General features: G+C 42.9%; 1 protein-coding gene across 1 annotated transcript in view; it reads left to right on the top strand.

Annotated features, from left to right (window-relative positions):
* The window catches only part of ANKRD29 (ankyrin repeat domain 29), a 50,477-nt gene extending 36,900 nt beyond the window's left edge, over positions 1 to 13,577 (top strand). The window contains exons 9-10 of the mRNA XM_011939328.1: positions 1,442 to 1,540; positions 12,285 to 13,577. Coding sequence (XP_011794718.1) covers positions 1,442 to 1,540; positions 12,285 to 12,368 — 183 coding nt within the window. The 3' untranslated portion in view covers positions 12,369 to 13,577. The remainder of the gene's footprint in view (positions 1 to 1,441; positions 1,541 to 12,284) is intronic.
* The last annotated feature ends 2,400 nt before the right edge of the window (positions 13,578 to 15,977 follow it).

The raw sequence follows: 15,977 nt of genomic DNA, 5'->3' as shown, positions 1-15,977 counted from the left end.
CCACTGCACTCCAGCCTGGGTAACAAAGCGAGACTCCATCTCAAAAAAAAAAAAAAAAACCTTGTAAAGTAAGAATAAACCATCTATGAAAGTGAATTCTATGAATAAAAGGAACAAGCTTTAGAAAGCTTGAACTTTGCAAAATCTAGTCTTGTTTCAAATAGCTCTTCTTTGGCTTTTTAAAAACTCCTGGTCAGGCATGGTGGCTCACACCTGTAATCCCAGAACTTTGGGAGGTCGAGGCAGGCAAAACACCTGAGCTCAGGAGTCGGAGACCAGCCCAGGCAACATGGCGAAACCCTGTCTCTACAAAAAATACAAAAATTAGCAGGGCGGCTGTTACGCACCTGTAGGCCCAGCTACGCAGGAGTCTGAGGCACAAGAATCGTTTATGGAGGTTGCAGGAAGCTGAGATTGCGCCATTCCACTCCAGCCTGGGAGACAGAGTGAGACCCTGTCTCCAAACAAAAAAAACAACAACAAAAACTCTGACCCATGTTGCACACAGGTGACATTGATAGATTGGCTAATATTTAGAGAAGTACATTGTTACAAGAGTAGTGAATTATCATATGTATTTAAAAGCGACCATAGAAAAATGCTGCTACTTTTCTGGAATTTTTCTCTGGGTATGATATTTTACTATTTTACAAAATCAGAGTGGTTTCTATTATGAGTAATTAATTAGGAAACTAAGTTTGCATTTAGGTACTATTTATAGACATATGTACCCTCTAGAACCATGTCTTATGGCTGCCCACTGTTACTAGTTTTGTTATAGTCTCCTCCCCTCCTCTCCCTGATCCAGCTACATGCTACATTTAGCTGGTTTCTTATTTTGATAAATATTTGCAATAAATGTCATAAAACAGTAACAGCTCATCTGTGAGGCCCTTCTGTGCTCAAAAATGCTCCAACTCAAAGCTCTGGGGCATTGCCTCACCCCACATACTCTTCCTCTTAAGCCCTGTAGCTCCACAATCACAGTCCTGCCCACCTGAGTGCTCAGAGTATCTGTAGCTGGGCTGACAGGTCAGCCTGTTGGCTAAACAGCTGTTCTGGAAGTGGCTCAGCAAAACTACAAAAACTGTATGTGTTGTCCTTGAAGAACAAAAATGTTGGGCACGGCGTTGTTGTTTCTTCTGCAACAAGTTCCAAAGTGTGTAAAACAGGCTGAGTGACCATGAAGTCATGTGCCCCCTCAGCCCGATTCCTTATTTCACTTGTAAGAGAACATTAGCAACATTTGTACTGACCATCAGTTGTGTATCCAAGGACACTATACTAGGGGCTGATGTGACTTTGAAAAGTACAAGGCAAGATAAGAAAGCTTAAGGGTGTGAGGTTACAGTCTTATCACCCCGATGGTTTATGATGAAAGACATGCTGAATGCCAATGGCTGTGAGCTCACTCCTGACACACACTGTCATTTTCTCTTAGAACGGGACATCAGCGCTCCATGCAGCAGTGCTCAGCGGGAACATTAAAACAGTTGCGCTGCTCCTAGAAGCAGGGGCAGACCCATCCCTGAGAAACAAGGTACCCACTTAAGCAATCTTTTAACTCCATTGGACCCCTTGAAGTGTCCTCCTAGGCCAGGAAGGATAAACATCTCCCTGGCTCCAGTCACCATCTTCATTCTTTGCATAGTAAGGGCATTCAAGGTTGCTATTAGTAGGTGATTAGTGAGCAGTACAGTTGGACCCAGGAAATTCTACTATTAATAAAAACCCTGACTCATATCAATGATTTTCTTTCTTTTTTTTTTTTTTTGGCAAACCCTTGTGTTGAGGGCTGACTTTCAATAGATCGCAGTGAGGGAGCTCTCTGCCATGTCCGAAACCCTGACCCAGAAGCAGGTCATCTCTAAATGGTTTAGCGCCAGGCTCCCCATGGACATGTGTTGTGTGATGGGTGAGGGGCTAGCAACGGTTTTCTCTTTTTTTGAGATGGAGTCTCGCTCTGTCACCCAGACTGGAGTACAATGGCGCGATCTTGCCTCACTGCAACCTCCGCCTCCCAGGTTCAAGCAATTCTCCTGCCTCAGCCTCCCGAGTACCTGGGATTACAGGTGCATGCCACCACGCCCGGCTAATTTTTGTATTTTAGTAGAGATGGGGTTTCACCATGTTGGCCAGGCTGGTCTTGAACTCCTGACCTCAAGTGATCCACCCACCTCCACCTCCCAAAGTGCTGGGATTACACACGAGGCACTGCGCCCGGCCAGTGGTTTTCAGTTAACAGTGGTGCACCCTCCTGGTGGAGGTGAGGAAGAAAGGTAGAGCAGTTACTATAGGAGTAAGTATTGTTCTGTCATCCAGGATGTGCCCTAAAAATGCCAAAATTCTGGTAGTTTGTCACCATTCCCATAAGTTCGATGTTCATATCTTGAGAATTGCTTGTGCTATGTTTGGTTGCTTTTGTATTGTTAACAGGAGTACATGCCACTGATACAAAACAAACCCACTTTTTTCTAGTCCTAAATTGTTCATTTACAATTAGGCCAAACTTTGAAGTGGGAGGGTACACAATAAGAGTTTTTTTAAATGATTGTCATTTTACTTCCTACTCTTCAACATCTGCTTAAGCTGGCACATGTATAGATTGCAGCAGAGGAGAGTAGCCTAGGAAAGGTCTTGAGAGAATGCATGGGCCAGGCGCAGAGGCTCACTCCTGTGAACCCAGCACTTTGGCAGGCTGAGGCAGGTGGATCGCTTGAGCCCAGGAGTTCAAGACCATGGGCAATATGGTGAAACCCTGTCTCCACAAAAAATACAAAAATTAGCCAGGTGTGATGTTGTGTGCCTGTAGTCCCAGCTACTGGAGAGGCTGAGGTGGAGGATTACCTGAACCTAGCCAAGGAGGTCAAGGCTGCAGTGAGCCATGGTCACACCACTGCACTCCACCCTGACTGACAGAGTGGAGAGAAAATGCACTAAATTGCAAACTTTATTTATTTATTTATTTATTTATTATTTAAATGTAAATTTTTTTTCTTTTTATAGAGATATGTTTTTACTATGTTGCCCAGGCTGGTCTTAAACTCCTGGATTCAAGCAATCCTCCCACCTTGGCCTACCAAAGTGCTAGTATTTTATAGGCATGAACAACAACACCTGGCCTAAACTACAAACTGTTGTTTGTTTCTTTGTTGTTGTTGTTGTTTTGAGTCTCGCTCTGTTGCCAGGCTGGAATGCAGTGGCAACCTCCACCTCCAAGGTTCAAGCAATTCTCCTGCCTCAGCTTCCCGAGTAGCTGGGACTACAGGTGCGCACCATCACGCCCAGCTATTTTTTTGTATTTTTCGTAGAGACAGGGTTTTGCCATGTTGACCAGGATGGTCTCCATCTCTTGACCTTGTGATCCGCCTGCCTCGGCCTCCCGAAGTACTGGGATTACAGGCGTGAGGCATAACTACAAACTTTTGAAGGAGAAAATGGTATTGGTGTTTACGAATAGAGGAGGATATGAAAAGCAGCCTTCACTTTATACTTTATACTTAACATACCCTGAATTTTTCTAAGCATATATTACTATGTTAAAATTTTTTTATAATAAAAACAAAAACATATAACGTTTCATGACATTTTGAAAAGAAACCTTAAAAAGTGCCAGTTAAACAACATGCCAAGGATCACTGTTTTCATCTGACTCAGCATGTAGTATTACTTCCCCATTCCCATTGAATTGCTTGTCTGTAGCATTTCTGCTTATCTCTCCTTAGATACTTGGATTTGTTTTCCATTAGCTGGCTTGGCTGTGTGATAAGCCAGTTGAAATCACAATTGCCTTTTTTTAGATCTTATCTTTAGACCTTGTGCACAGACTTCCTAAAGAGACCAGTCTTTGTTGGTGAGCTATCCAGTACTGAATAAGGCAAGAAGGAAACATTAGACCCGTTACATAGAAACTGAAAAATGCAATTCCTTGTGTGTCTCCTAGAATAATGGAATAACTACCAACAATAATGATTATGAGTAATTTCAAGTGGGCAAAATGCTGGACTTTGGGCCCTCCTGAATCCAAGCAAGTGTAACCGCCCAGTGGGTTCACCTTGCCTGCTGCCTAGACAGAACCGATTTATCAAGAGAGGGGACTTGCAACGGAGAAAGAGTAATTCACGCAGAGCCAGCTGTGCGGGACACAGGAGTTTTATTATTACTCAAATCAGTATCTCCGAGCATTCAGGGATCAGAGTTTTTAAAGATAATTTGGCGGGTAGGGGCTTGGGAAGTAGGGAGTGCTGATGGATCAGACTGGAGATGGAATCATAGGGGGTCAAAGTTAGGTTTTCTTAATGTTTTCTGTTTCTAGGTGTGATGGCAGAACTGATTGGGCCAGATTACTGGTCTGGGTGGTGTCAGCTGATCCATCAAGTGCAAGGTCTGCAAAATATCTCAAGCACTGACTCTTAGGTCTCACCATAGTGACATCACCCCTGGGAGCAAGTCAGGGAGGTTCAGACTCTTGGAGCCGGAAGTTGCGTGACCCCTAAATTGTATTTTTTTTTTTTTTTTTGAGATGGAGTTTCTCTCTTGTTGCCCAAGCTGGAGTGCAATGGCGCGATCTCAGCTCACTGCAACCTCCGCCTCCCGGGTTCAAGGGACTCTCCTGCCTCAGCCTCCCAAGTAGCTGGGATTACAGGTGCACGCCACCACACCAGGCGAATTTTTTGTATTTTTAGTAGAAATGGGGTTTCACCAACTTTCACTCTGGGAAACATTTCCCAAAAGTGGTTGCAGGCATGAGCCACCACGCCTGGCCATAAATTGTCATTTCTAATCTTGTAGCTGATTTTTCAGTCCTACAAAGGGCAGACTGGCCCCAGGCGCGAAGGGGTCTTTTCAGGAAAGGGCTGTTATCAGTTCTGTTTCAGAGTCAAACCACAAGCTGAACTCCTTCCCAAAGTCAGTCTGACCTATGCCCGGGAATGAACAAGCACAGCTTAAAGGTTAGAAGCAAGATGGAGTTGGTGAGGTCTGATTTCACTGTCATAATTTCCTCAGTTATCATTTTGCAAAGGCGGTTTCACAGGGAGGAAATATTAGTACCTGTGTATAGAAACTGAAAAATGCAATTCCTTGTGCATCTCCTAGAATAATGGAATAATCACCAGCAATAATGGTTGTAAGTATTTTCCAGTGGGCAAAATGCTAGACTTTGGACCCTCCCTTAAAAATGACTTGAAAACATGTAGGGGCACTCCTGTTGGAGCCTCACACTGCAGAAGCCCTTAGACACCTGGGAGGAGCTGCGAGGGGAGCCCCCAGCTTCCTACCAGCCACTCCATAGAAGCCAGTCTTGTTAATAGCAGCTCCATAGGCAAGGGTGTTGGGATTCCTGCAGAAGGAGCATTCTTGGCTCTCATTCATTCATTCAACAAACACTAGATACCATGCACTGTGCTATGTGCTGGGAATGCAATAGTGAAAAAGATTCACAGTTGCTGCTTTCATGAAGCTCAGAGTTTAGTGGGGAATAAAGACAACTAAACAAAGCAACTGCAATACAGAGTGACAAGAGCTGTAAGCAGGGAAGGAAAGAATGGTTTGGAGGCTTCGGAAGAAAGTGACTTCTCAGCTAGTGCAGAACACTCTTCTGCTCCAGGCGTTCCAAGACTTCTGCTCTGGGCCTTCGAGACAGATGCGTGAGGAGAAGGCCAACCAGTGGCCCCAATAGCCATTCCTCACGTTATAGCCATTCCTCACGCTATAGCCATTCCTCACGCTATAACCATACCCCTGGGTGCAGGAATCTTATGTTGCCAACACCCTTGACTGAGCACATCTTCTCCCAGGAGCAGTGGGGAGATTTAGTGGTTTGATACTGTAGTATCATGAATATGGGCCTATGGTCCTGCTCCATAATGAACGAGATAGCCTTTAGGGGCTAGCCTGGGGCACTCGCCATCACATCAATCTGTAGAGTCTCAGTAACCTGAGAATCTAGTGGGGACTAACTGGGAGAGAAGAGGAATTAAACCAGGATTTTAGAACGACATGGAAGACAGAATGGTGATGTGAATGACCAAAACCTGACAACACGATTTGAAAGTATAAAGCTTTTTTTAATGGCAGAGGATATGGACATTCATGGACATGGTCACACAAGGCAACATGCTGGCAGGCTGGTAGACAGAGGTAGAGCTTCTTAAGTTCCCTTCTCCTTGACTGTAGAGGTTGCTCTAACTACCCACCAGTCTGCTTACCATGGACCAGCCACTGATGTAGACAGCTCAATTATTCCTGAGTATTTGCTCTGAGACTGGATGAAGCTTAGGTCTGTTTACCAGGAGCATTTCTCTGCAGGCCCAGGTGTTAGGCCTGTACAATGTCTGTTCCTGCAGGAACTAAGCTAACAGAACTTGACCCCATAGAGAAGCCTCTGGTCTGTAGTAGCATAGCATAATAGTTTCCTCTGTGATTGAATCCAGCAGTGGCGTCAAGGGTCCCATGTGGTGGGAAGGGGTGCAGCAGGACAGCTGCACAGCAGACTACTTGTGGCAAACTTACATTTCCTAACAAGTGAGGTCCCAGCCAGCAGATAGGGGTCAGGGAGCAGGATCCAGCTAGAAGATGGGGACTGCAGAAGCTTCACCTAGGATCAAGTTTCCAGATAAAGCAACTGGGGTTCCAGGATTGGCTGCAGGAGAAAAAAATATGGTGAGACAGGTAACATCTACAACCAAGCCTCCCTCCCTCATTCTGCATGCCACTTACCCTTTAATGGCCTCCCCTGAAATTCCCAGAACATCCTTCTTACTTTTTAGAGACAGAGTCTCACTCTGTCACCCAGGCTGGAGTGCAGTGGTGCCATCAAAGCTAACTGTAACCTCGAACTCCTGTGCTTAAGTGATACTCCTGCCTCAGCCTCCCGAGTAACTGAACTATAAGCATGAGCCACTATGCCCGGCCACGAGAACATCCTTCTGATTCCTCTATACAAACAGTTCTCAAAGTGGGATCCTTGGACCCTTTAAGATCTTCATGACCCATACAGGAGGTCTAAGGAGTCAAAACAAGGTTGGGTGTAGTGGCTTATGCTTATAATCCCAGTACTTTGGGAGGCAGAGGTGCAAGGATCACTTGAGCCTGAAAGTTCAAGACCAACCTGGGCAATATAGCAAGACCCCATCTCTATTAAAGAAAAATCTATTTACAATTTTAAAAAAGAATTCAAAACCATATTCTTAATAATAAAAAGATGTTAGTTTAGGTGGTTTGTGCCTGTAATCCCAGCAATTTGGGAGGTTGAGGCAGCAGGATCGCTTGAAGCCAAAAGTTCAAGACCACCATGGGCAATATAGCAAGACCTCATCTCTTTAAGAAATTAAAAAAACAAAAAACATAGCTGGGCATGGTGGTGTGTGCCTGTAGTCCTAACTACTAGGGTGGCAGAGGTAGAAAGATCGCTTGAGCCCAGCCAGGAGTTCAAGGCTGCAGTGAGCTACGTGATTGTGCCACTGCACTCCAGGCTTAGAGAGAGAAAACCTGTCTCCTAGAAAAACAAACAAGATGTTATGTGCCTTTTTCACTGTGCTGACATTTGCTCTAATGGTACAGAAGCAAAAGCAATGGTGGGAGAAGCTGTTGGGGCCTTAGTACACATCAAAGAAGGAACACTAAACTGTACTGGCAAAATATTTTACAAGCCTTTATAAATTATTTTATAAATTTTGTAAATTATTTTACAAAAATACCAGTTGTACTTAAGAATGTCTCTGATAAAGCAGTTTAAAAAAATGTCAATTTTATTAAATTTTGACTCTTCCTATACATCTTTTCAAAATTCTGTGTGATTGGCTGGGTGTAGTGGCTCACACCTGTGGTCTCAGCACTTTGGGAGGCCAAGGCAGGCAGACCACGTGAGGTCAGCAGTTCGAGACCAGCCTGGCCAACATGGTGAAACCCTCTCTCTACTAAAAGTACAAAAATTAGCCAGGCGTGGTCGCGCATGCCTGTAATCCCAGCTACTCAGGAGGCTGAGGCAGGAGAATTGCTTGATCCCGGGAGGTAGAGGTTGCAGTGAGCCAAGATCGCACCGCTGCACTCCACCCTGAGCAAAGGAACGAGACTCTGTCTCAAAAAATAATAATAATAATAATAATAAAAAAATTCTGTGTGATGGTGGGGCAAAGTGGCCAGCACCTATAATCTCAGCACTTCAGGAGACCTAGGTGGGAAGATTGCTTGAGACCAGGAATTCAAGACCAGCCTGGGTAACATAGCAAGACCCCATCTCTACTGAAAAAAAAAAAAAAAAAAGCCAGGGATAGGCACACACCTATAGTCCCAGCTTGAGCCGAAGGAGTTTGAGGCTGTTGTGAGCTATGATTGCACCGGTGCATGCCAGCCTGGGTGACACAGTGAGACCATCTGTCGAAAAAAATAAATAAAATTCTGGGCTGGGCATGGTGGCTCACACCTGTAATCCCAGCACTTTGAGGTCAGGAGTTCAGAACCAGACTGGCCAACATGGCGAAACCCCATCTCTACTAAAAATATAAAAGTTAGCCAGGAGCAGTGGTGGGCACCTGTAATCCCAGCTACTCAGGAGGCTGAGGCAGGAGAATCACTTGAACTCAGGAGATGCAGGCTGCAGTGAGCAGAGATTGTGCCATTGCACTCCAGCCTGGGCGACAGAATAATACTCTGTTTCAAAATAAATAAATAAATAAAATAAAATTCTGTATGGCGAAATGGAAAGCATGCCTACGGCGCTTCTGCTGTGTACTGAAGTATGATGATTATCTCAAGAAAAAGCACCTGGCCAGGAATGGTGGCTCACGCCTGTAATCCCAACACTTTGGGAGGCTAAGGCGGGTGGATCATGAAGTCAAGAGATCAAGACCATCCTGGCCAACGTGGTGAAACCCCCGTCTCTACTAAAAATACAAAAATTAGCCAGGCCTGGTGGCATGCGCCTGTAGTCCCAGCTACTCGGGAGGCTGAGGCAAGAGAATGGCTTGAGAATGGCTTGAACCCAGAAGGCAGAGGTTGCAGTGAGCTGAGACTGTGCCACTGCACTCCAACATGGCAACAGAATGAGACTCCATCTCAAAAAGAAAAAAAAAAAAAAGCGCACCTGTTGGGCAGTGAGCAGGCAAACCTGCCCCCAAAAATCTGAGGAAGCTGAGAAGCCAAGAAAGCAGCTGACATCCAGATGATCACAGCAGATAAGCAGAAAAAAATAAAAAGAAGCTAACATGTCCCATTTCTCAGAAAGTAACAGGGACAGGAGTCACAGTCTTGGGACATCACCCCCAAGACCCAGGGCCTAAGGGAAGGAATATATAGGACAAGTGAAGTCAACCTCTCAGGGAAAGGCAAGAACACTATGTGACTGCCTAAGGGCAGGACTTATGGGCAAGGTCATTTTGACCTATGGGCAGGATTTTCAGTAGGAACGACAACAAAAAAGTAGATAAAATAGAAATCTTAGAGGCATTCCCCAAACTAGGGTTAATCCCATGGCAGGCTGAGTGTGGTGGCTCATGCCTGTAATCCCAGCACTTTGGGAGGCCGAGGCAGGCGCATCACTTGAGGTCAGGAGTTCGAGACCAACCTGGTCAACATGATGAAACCTCATCTCTACTAAAATACAAAAATTAGCTGGGCACGGTAGTGCACGCCTATAATCCCAGCTACTGGGGAGGCTGAGGCAGGAGAATTGTTTGAACCTGGGAGGTAGAGGTTGCAGTGAGCCGATATGGCACCACTGCACTCCAGCCTAGGCAACAGAGTGAGACTCTGTCTAAAAAAGAAAAAAGAAGTAAACATGGTAGATTAGCATCCAAGGTGGAGCTGCATTGGCCCCTGTGCAGTTGTTTGAATTGCAAAGTGAACCTGCCACTTTTTCCATAGAACACTATTTTTACTTGAAAGAACAAGGTATCTACCACTATGATTTTAACAGCTTCCCAAAACTTAAAGGTTTTTCTGATGGATCAGTTTTGTTTGTTTGTTTGTTTGTGAGATGGAGTCTCACTATCACTCAGGCTGGAGTGCAGTGGCACGATCTCAGCTCACTGCAACCTCCGCCTCCCAGGTTCAAGGAATTCTGCCTCAGCCTCCTGAGTAGCTGGAATTACAGGCATGCGCCACGATGCCCAGCTAATTTTTGTATTTTAAGTAGAGACAGGTTTTCGCCATATTAGCCAGGCTGGTCTTAAACTCATGACCTCACGTGATCCACTTGCCTCTGCCTACCAAAGTGCTGGGATTATAGGCGTGAGCCACCACACCCAGCCAGAATGTGAGTTTTTGATATTGCACAATGAAATGTGCCAACATTCTGCAAACTCAGTGAACTGATATTTTCCAAATGAGCAGTGCACGTTACAAACCATGCATAGGCAAAAGATCCAACTATAAATAGATAAACCGTGGGTTTTAAAGTTCACTGATATGGTTTCAAATCCCACATTGCATTTAACCTTTAAGAAACTGCCACTTGTTGAATATTGATGTGGCATCAGAGAATAGTATCTACAACAATCTGAAAAGACTGTTAAAATACTCCTTCCTCTTCCAACTATATACCTGTGTGAAGCTTAATTTTCTTTATATCCTTCTACCAAAACAACATATCACAACAGGATACAGATGCAGATATGAGAATCCAATTGTATTCTGTTAAGCTACACATGAAAGAAATATGTAAAGCTGTTAAGCAGTGCTACTCTTCTCAGAATTTTTACTTTTTTTGAAAATTTAATTTTTCATAAATATATTAACTTGTATTGGATTTATTTTTAGTGAATTAATATATTTTTTAATTTTTCTCAGTTTTAATATTTTTTTTTCTTTTTGAAAATATTTTCTTTTTAAATAATAGAGATGGGGTTTCACTATGTTGCCCAGGCTGGTCTCCAATTCCTGAGCTTAAGTGGTCCTCTCACCTCGGCCTCCCAAAGTGCTAGCATTACAGGTGTGAGCCACTGCACATAGTCCTTGGGTTTCATTTTTAATAAGTTAAAAACAAAATTTGTTAGACTCTTCAATAATGTTTGAGAGTATAAAGGGTCCTGAAACCAACAGGTTTGAGAACCACTTCCACATCACACCTGTTGTCAATGGTAGGGACTGGTTCACTAGATGCCTAATGGATGTATCTCAGCAGCAATGTGAAAAGAAAGGACTTCGAGTGATACTGGGTCAGGTGCAAGGTGTTAGCCACCAATGCTGTTCTTTCCCAGGTGTCTCTTATGCTCTGGAGGTTTCCTCACTCTGCCTTCTCATCAAAACATACCTGGCCCAGTGCAGTGGCTCACACCTATAATCCCAGCACTTTGGGAGGCCGCGGCAGGCAGATCACTTGAGGTCAGGAGTTCAAGACCAGCCTGGCTAAATGGCGAAACCCCATCTCTACTAAAAATACAGAAACATTAGCCGGGCATGGTGGCGCATGCCTGTAGTCCCAGATACTCGGAAGGCTGAGGCAGAAGAATTGCTCGAACCCAGGAGGCAGAGGTTGCAGTGAGGCGAGATCACACAACTGCACTCCAGCCTGGGTGACAAATCAAGACTCTATCTCAAAAAACAAAAAAAGATACCTGTGCTGAGTCCTGACTCAGTCCCAAGTCCTTGGTGGACAGACTACCTCATGTCATACATTAATAAATATAAGGTAGGCTGGGCACGGCGGCTGATGCCTGTAATCCAAACGCTTTGGGAAGCTGAGGCAGGAGCATCACTTGAACCGAGGAGTTCAAGACCAGCTGGGGCAACATGGCAAACCTCATCTCTGGTAATTAGCCGAGCGTGGTGGTGCACATCTGTGGTCCCAGATACTTGGGAGGCTGAGGAGGGAGGATCATTTGAGCTGGGGAGGTCAAGGCTGCAGTGAGCCATGATTGTACCACTGCACTCCAGTCTGGGTGACAGAGCAAGACCCTGTCTCAAAAAATAATAATAAAATAATAAATTAAAATACATATAAGGTATAAAATTTAATTTGGTACTTACTGAGCACATTCTAGACATGCTAGCATTGTGGTGGAGATAAGGATACAATGATTAATTAGCTCTGGACCCTTCCCCCTAAGAGATTACAGTCTAGTAAGGGATCTGGCTGGAAAATGTCTCTAAAAATGAGATAAGGAAATAAAAGTAATATTTTTACATTTAAAGAAGATTTTTTAATACTTTATGTAAAAGCGTGAGTCCAGTGTGGATTTTTTTCATTAGTGAAGGAGAAAGAGTGGGTCAAATGCCCCTCCTTGGAGTCCCTAAAACCACACCAGCTGCGGGGATTCACCAATGCCCATCTTCTCTTCTTTCAGGCCAATGAACTTCCGGCAGAACTAACCAAAAATGAACGCATATTGCGTCTCCTGAGAAGTAAAGAAGGTCCTAGGAAGAGCTAACTTATCTCCATATCTGACAGAAAGATAGAAGTTTAACCACATTGTCCAAAAAGAAATTGCATTTCAAGCAGTGTTGGAAATTATTTTATGAAAAAAAATGCCCAGAATGCCCACCCTGTGGGTCCCTGACAAAGAAGAGCTACACTCTGTGCGCCAAGTCAAGAACCCAACAGCTCAGGGGCCCTCTTGCCCCCTCACCATGGGCTTCTCGCGGTGTCCTGTCACTCAGCTCTGGGGCTGCCTGGCATGCTCGCAGATTCCACAGAAACTCATTTTCAACGATGCTAACTTGGGCCTCTCAGTTAAACTCTAAGGTGGACAGGGTTCTCAGTACTAAGCAAGGAGACAGAATGCTTTGTTCCTTTAAAAGACTGAAAAGCTGACCTTCAATGGATTGATGCACTTTTGCTTTTGTGTTAAATGTAGGTGTGCTAAAATATATAGAGCTATCATATTTTACCTACATATATATGTCATTCCAGTATAAAATGTTCTCCTCTACCCAAGAACCATAGCCATGCTTGTTATAAATCAATGAGGTGTCAACATATGTTATTAAAAAACCACTTCTGACATTCCATTGTGTGCTATTCAAAGATGGACTATTGAACTATAGAAAAGACAGACTGTGCATTTGTTCATTGATCCTCATCTTATTCCTGACGTGTAAAAATCAATTTTACATAGAGTCAACATTGTGGGTAGGTTACGATACCAGTGGCAAATTTGGAAATTCAGAAAATTATAAACCACGAGAAATATATAGGCTTGTCTCTTTGGTCTTTTATTTTGGCTCTATTTTTGGGAATCTATTTCCTATGCCGTAAGTAAGTATACCTAACATGCTGTGGAATCTTCAGTTTCCAACACCGTGTTGCTTCATAGAATGACTTTGAGGTCCTTGGATAAAATGTGATATATGCAAGTACAATATGTTGCTATTACTGTTGCAGGAGTATAAATAATAAAAGACTGTTATTAGCACTTAGTAAGTCTTCATCTATGCATGTTTTTGAGTTGACTGATTGCAAGAATGAAATCTGAGTTTTATTGAATTATTCCTTTGAAGAGGATCAAAACTTATATTCAATGCACTTTATAATTAATGGTGTCTAAATGCCTCAGTCAGTGCCTAACTGCACATACGAAAATAAAACCTTCTTTCTGTAATTTACCAAAATAAACACAATGGTATTTCTGCTATTTAAACACATCTTTAGTTTATTTCTTCATGTTCTGCTCTGGTTTTCAGTCAGTGTCTGTATAAAGACATGTTTAAAGGAAAATGTTCTAATCCCAAAAGAATTTTTGTTTAACCAACTTTCAGTGTTACTAAAAGGATTATCTTTAATTCAGTAAATAATATAATATAATCTTCAAAATTAGAAGGTATTCTCTTAAAATTTGTTACAATAAATGCAACAACAATCAGCATATTTTGATAAATGTCTCAAGCAAATGAGCAACTCACAGGCCCCAGAGGTGCCTACAGCCTGACAAGCTATACAAAAAGCCTGCAGCCTGATTCTAGGATAAAATATTAGAAAGCTCTCTGTTGCTAAAACACCCAGATAGAAACATTTTGATGGCTGAAAAGCAATGCTAATTTCCTCACTGACATTCTTTCATTCAGCAAATTTGTACAAATATACATTTTCTCCTGTGGGAATTTCAAAAAGCTATATTCATTTTGAAGAGGAAAATAAGATGGCCTTAAATGCTTTATATTTTCCCCTTAGTTAGCCCTTATGGCAAAAAATAGTTGCTAATCACTGATACAAAGCAAAACATTATGGTACTGGTCACAGAGTTCCAAAAGACAAAATGGGATGAATCACAAACTTACTGCTTCTCACTAAAACATGTCATTGGCCTATTACTTCAATAGTTTTAAGTGGGTAATGTTCTTGAACAATATTAGAGCCATAAAACTGAACCCAGTAGCTTTAACAATATGGAGGCCTGCTTACTGTAGGTAAGAGGTGTCTAGCTTAAAAGGATCACATGTGATCTAGATGAGATTACCCATAGCAGGGAAGATGCTTAATCACCTGCCAAAGACTGTACGGAAAGGTCTTTTAGTTTAAAAATTTGCACACGTGTAAATGATTATTCTGTGTTAATCTAATTGATAATTCAGTTAGCTCCACATCCTAAGACTTAAAACTAGCAACTCCTATGCAAATCGTCTGCTTAACTGAACTACAAATGTTTTTCATTAATTCATTTCTCTGATGACATATTCCATGTTATATAATAATTCAAAATAAAGTTAGTATACTACCCCATTCGCCTTTGCTGCTTTTTTCTTTTTGTTTTTAATCACAAGTTATTGCTATGTCATTTTTAGTAGCATGGAATTTTAGGGTGAATAATTCAACTCTGCAAATACATTGATATTTGGGACCCTAAATAGATATTTAAACTTTATTTTAGTAATAGACCTATGATTTCATTATTTCTGCTGTAGAGAATGTAATGATTCCAAAAAGTTTTCATTCAGAAAAGAATTTTTGGGACAGTTATTGAAGACACTGAAAATAGAAAATTTTCTGATTTGTATTATTTATGGTGCTCCTGGCTCTTCAGTCCTTTGCAATAACTTTCTCTTGTGAAGTAGCTGGTGGTTTTGCAGAACTACTGGTGTAGGAGACAATAATTTGCAGCAGTAACATCAGGAATATGGAAATTCACAGGGACATCCTGGCTTCCATCTGCTCCATCCACCCTCTACCACCACAAGAAAGCTACATCTCTTCATAAATCCCACAGTGAGACACCTGTGCAGAGGAAAAAAGTGCCCCCAAATCCTAGGCTACTTAGAACCAGACAGAGATGCCTGTGTTTTGGTGGGGGGCTACAGATTATAGGGGTGAGAAGCTGAGTTCCTATTTCCTAACAAAGTGCTTTTGGTGCTAGAACTGGATATTTCAGAGGTAGTGACCAGGTGAGCAGTCCTGGTAGCTCACGCCTGTAAACCCAGCACTTTCGGAGGCCAAGGCGGGGTGGATCACTTGAGTTCAGGAGATCAAGACCAGCCTAGGCAACATAGTGAGACTCCATCTCTCTAAAGATAAAAAAAGCCAGACATGGTGGTGGTTCACACCTACAGTCCCAGCTACTTGGGAGACTGAGGTGGGAGGATGGTTTGAGGCCAGGAGGTCGAGGCTGCAGTGGCACCACTACACTCCAGCCTGGGTGATAGAGTGAGACCCTGTCTCAAAATAAATAAATAAATAAAAATAAAAGCAACAACTAACATTTGTTAAGGGATTGTTATGTGCTAAGCGCTTTAGATAGAGAATCTTGTAAAGTGTTACACATTTTTTTCATTTACACCTCACAACAACCTTATGAAATAAACACTATTACCATCCCCATCTTAGAGTTGAGGGAACTGGCTTTGAAAGACAGTTTACCTTGTAGTGGTGTCTTGGTGCTATTCTCCAATCTTGGGCATTTTACTTTTGCTTTTTGGGGGAAGGTGGAGGAGGCAGTGGTGCCCAGATGGAGTCACAATTGGTGCCCAGCAGTAGCATCAGAGCAGTGAAGGTGGAGAATATGGGACATGTTTTTGAAAATACTTGCAGGTAGAATTAATGATAATTG

This window comes from Colobus angolensis, unplaced genomic scaffold, assembly GCF_000951035.1.
Source record: "Colobus angolensis palliatus isolate OR3802 unplaced genomic scaffold, Cang.pa_1.0 Scaffold18, whole genome shotgun sequence".
Taxonomy (NCBI): domain Eukaryota; kingdom Metazoa; phylum Chordata; class Mammalia; order Primates; family Cercopithecidae; genus Colobus; species Colobus angolensis.
This window is presented reverse-complemented; position numbering and strand designations above follow the sequence as displayed.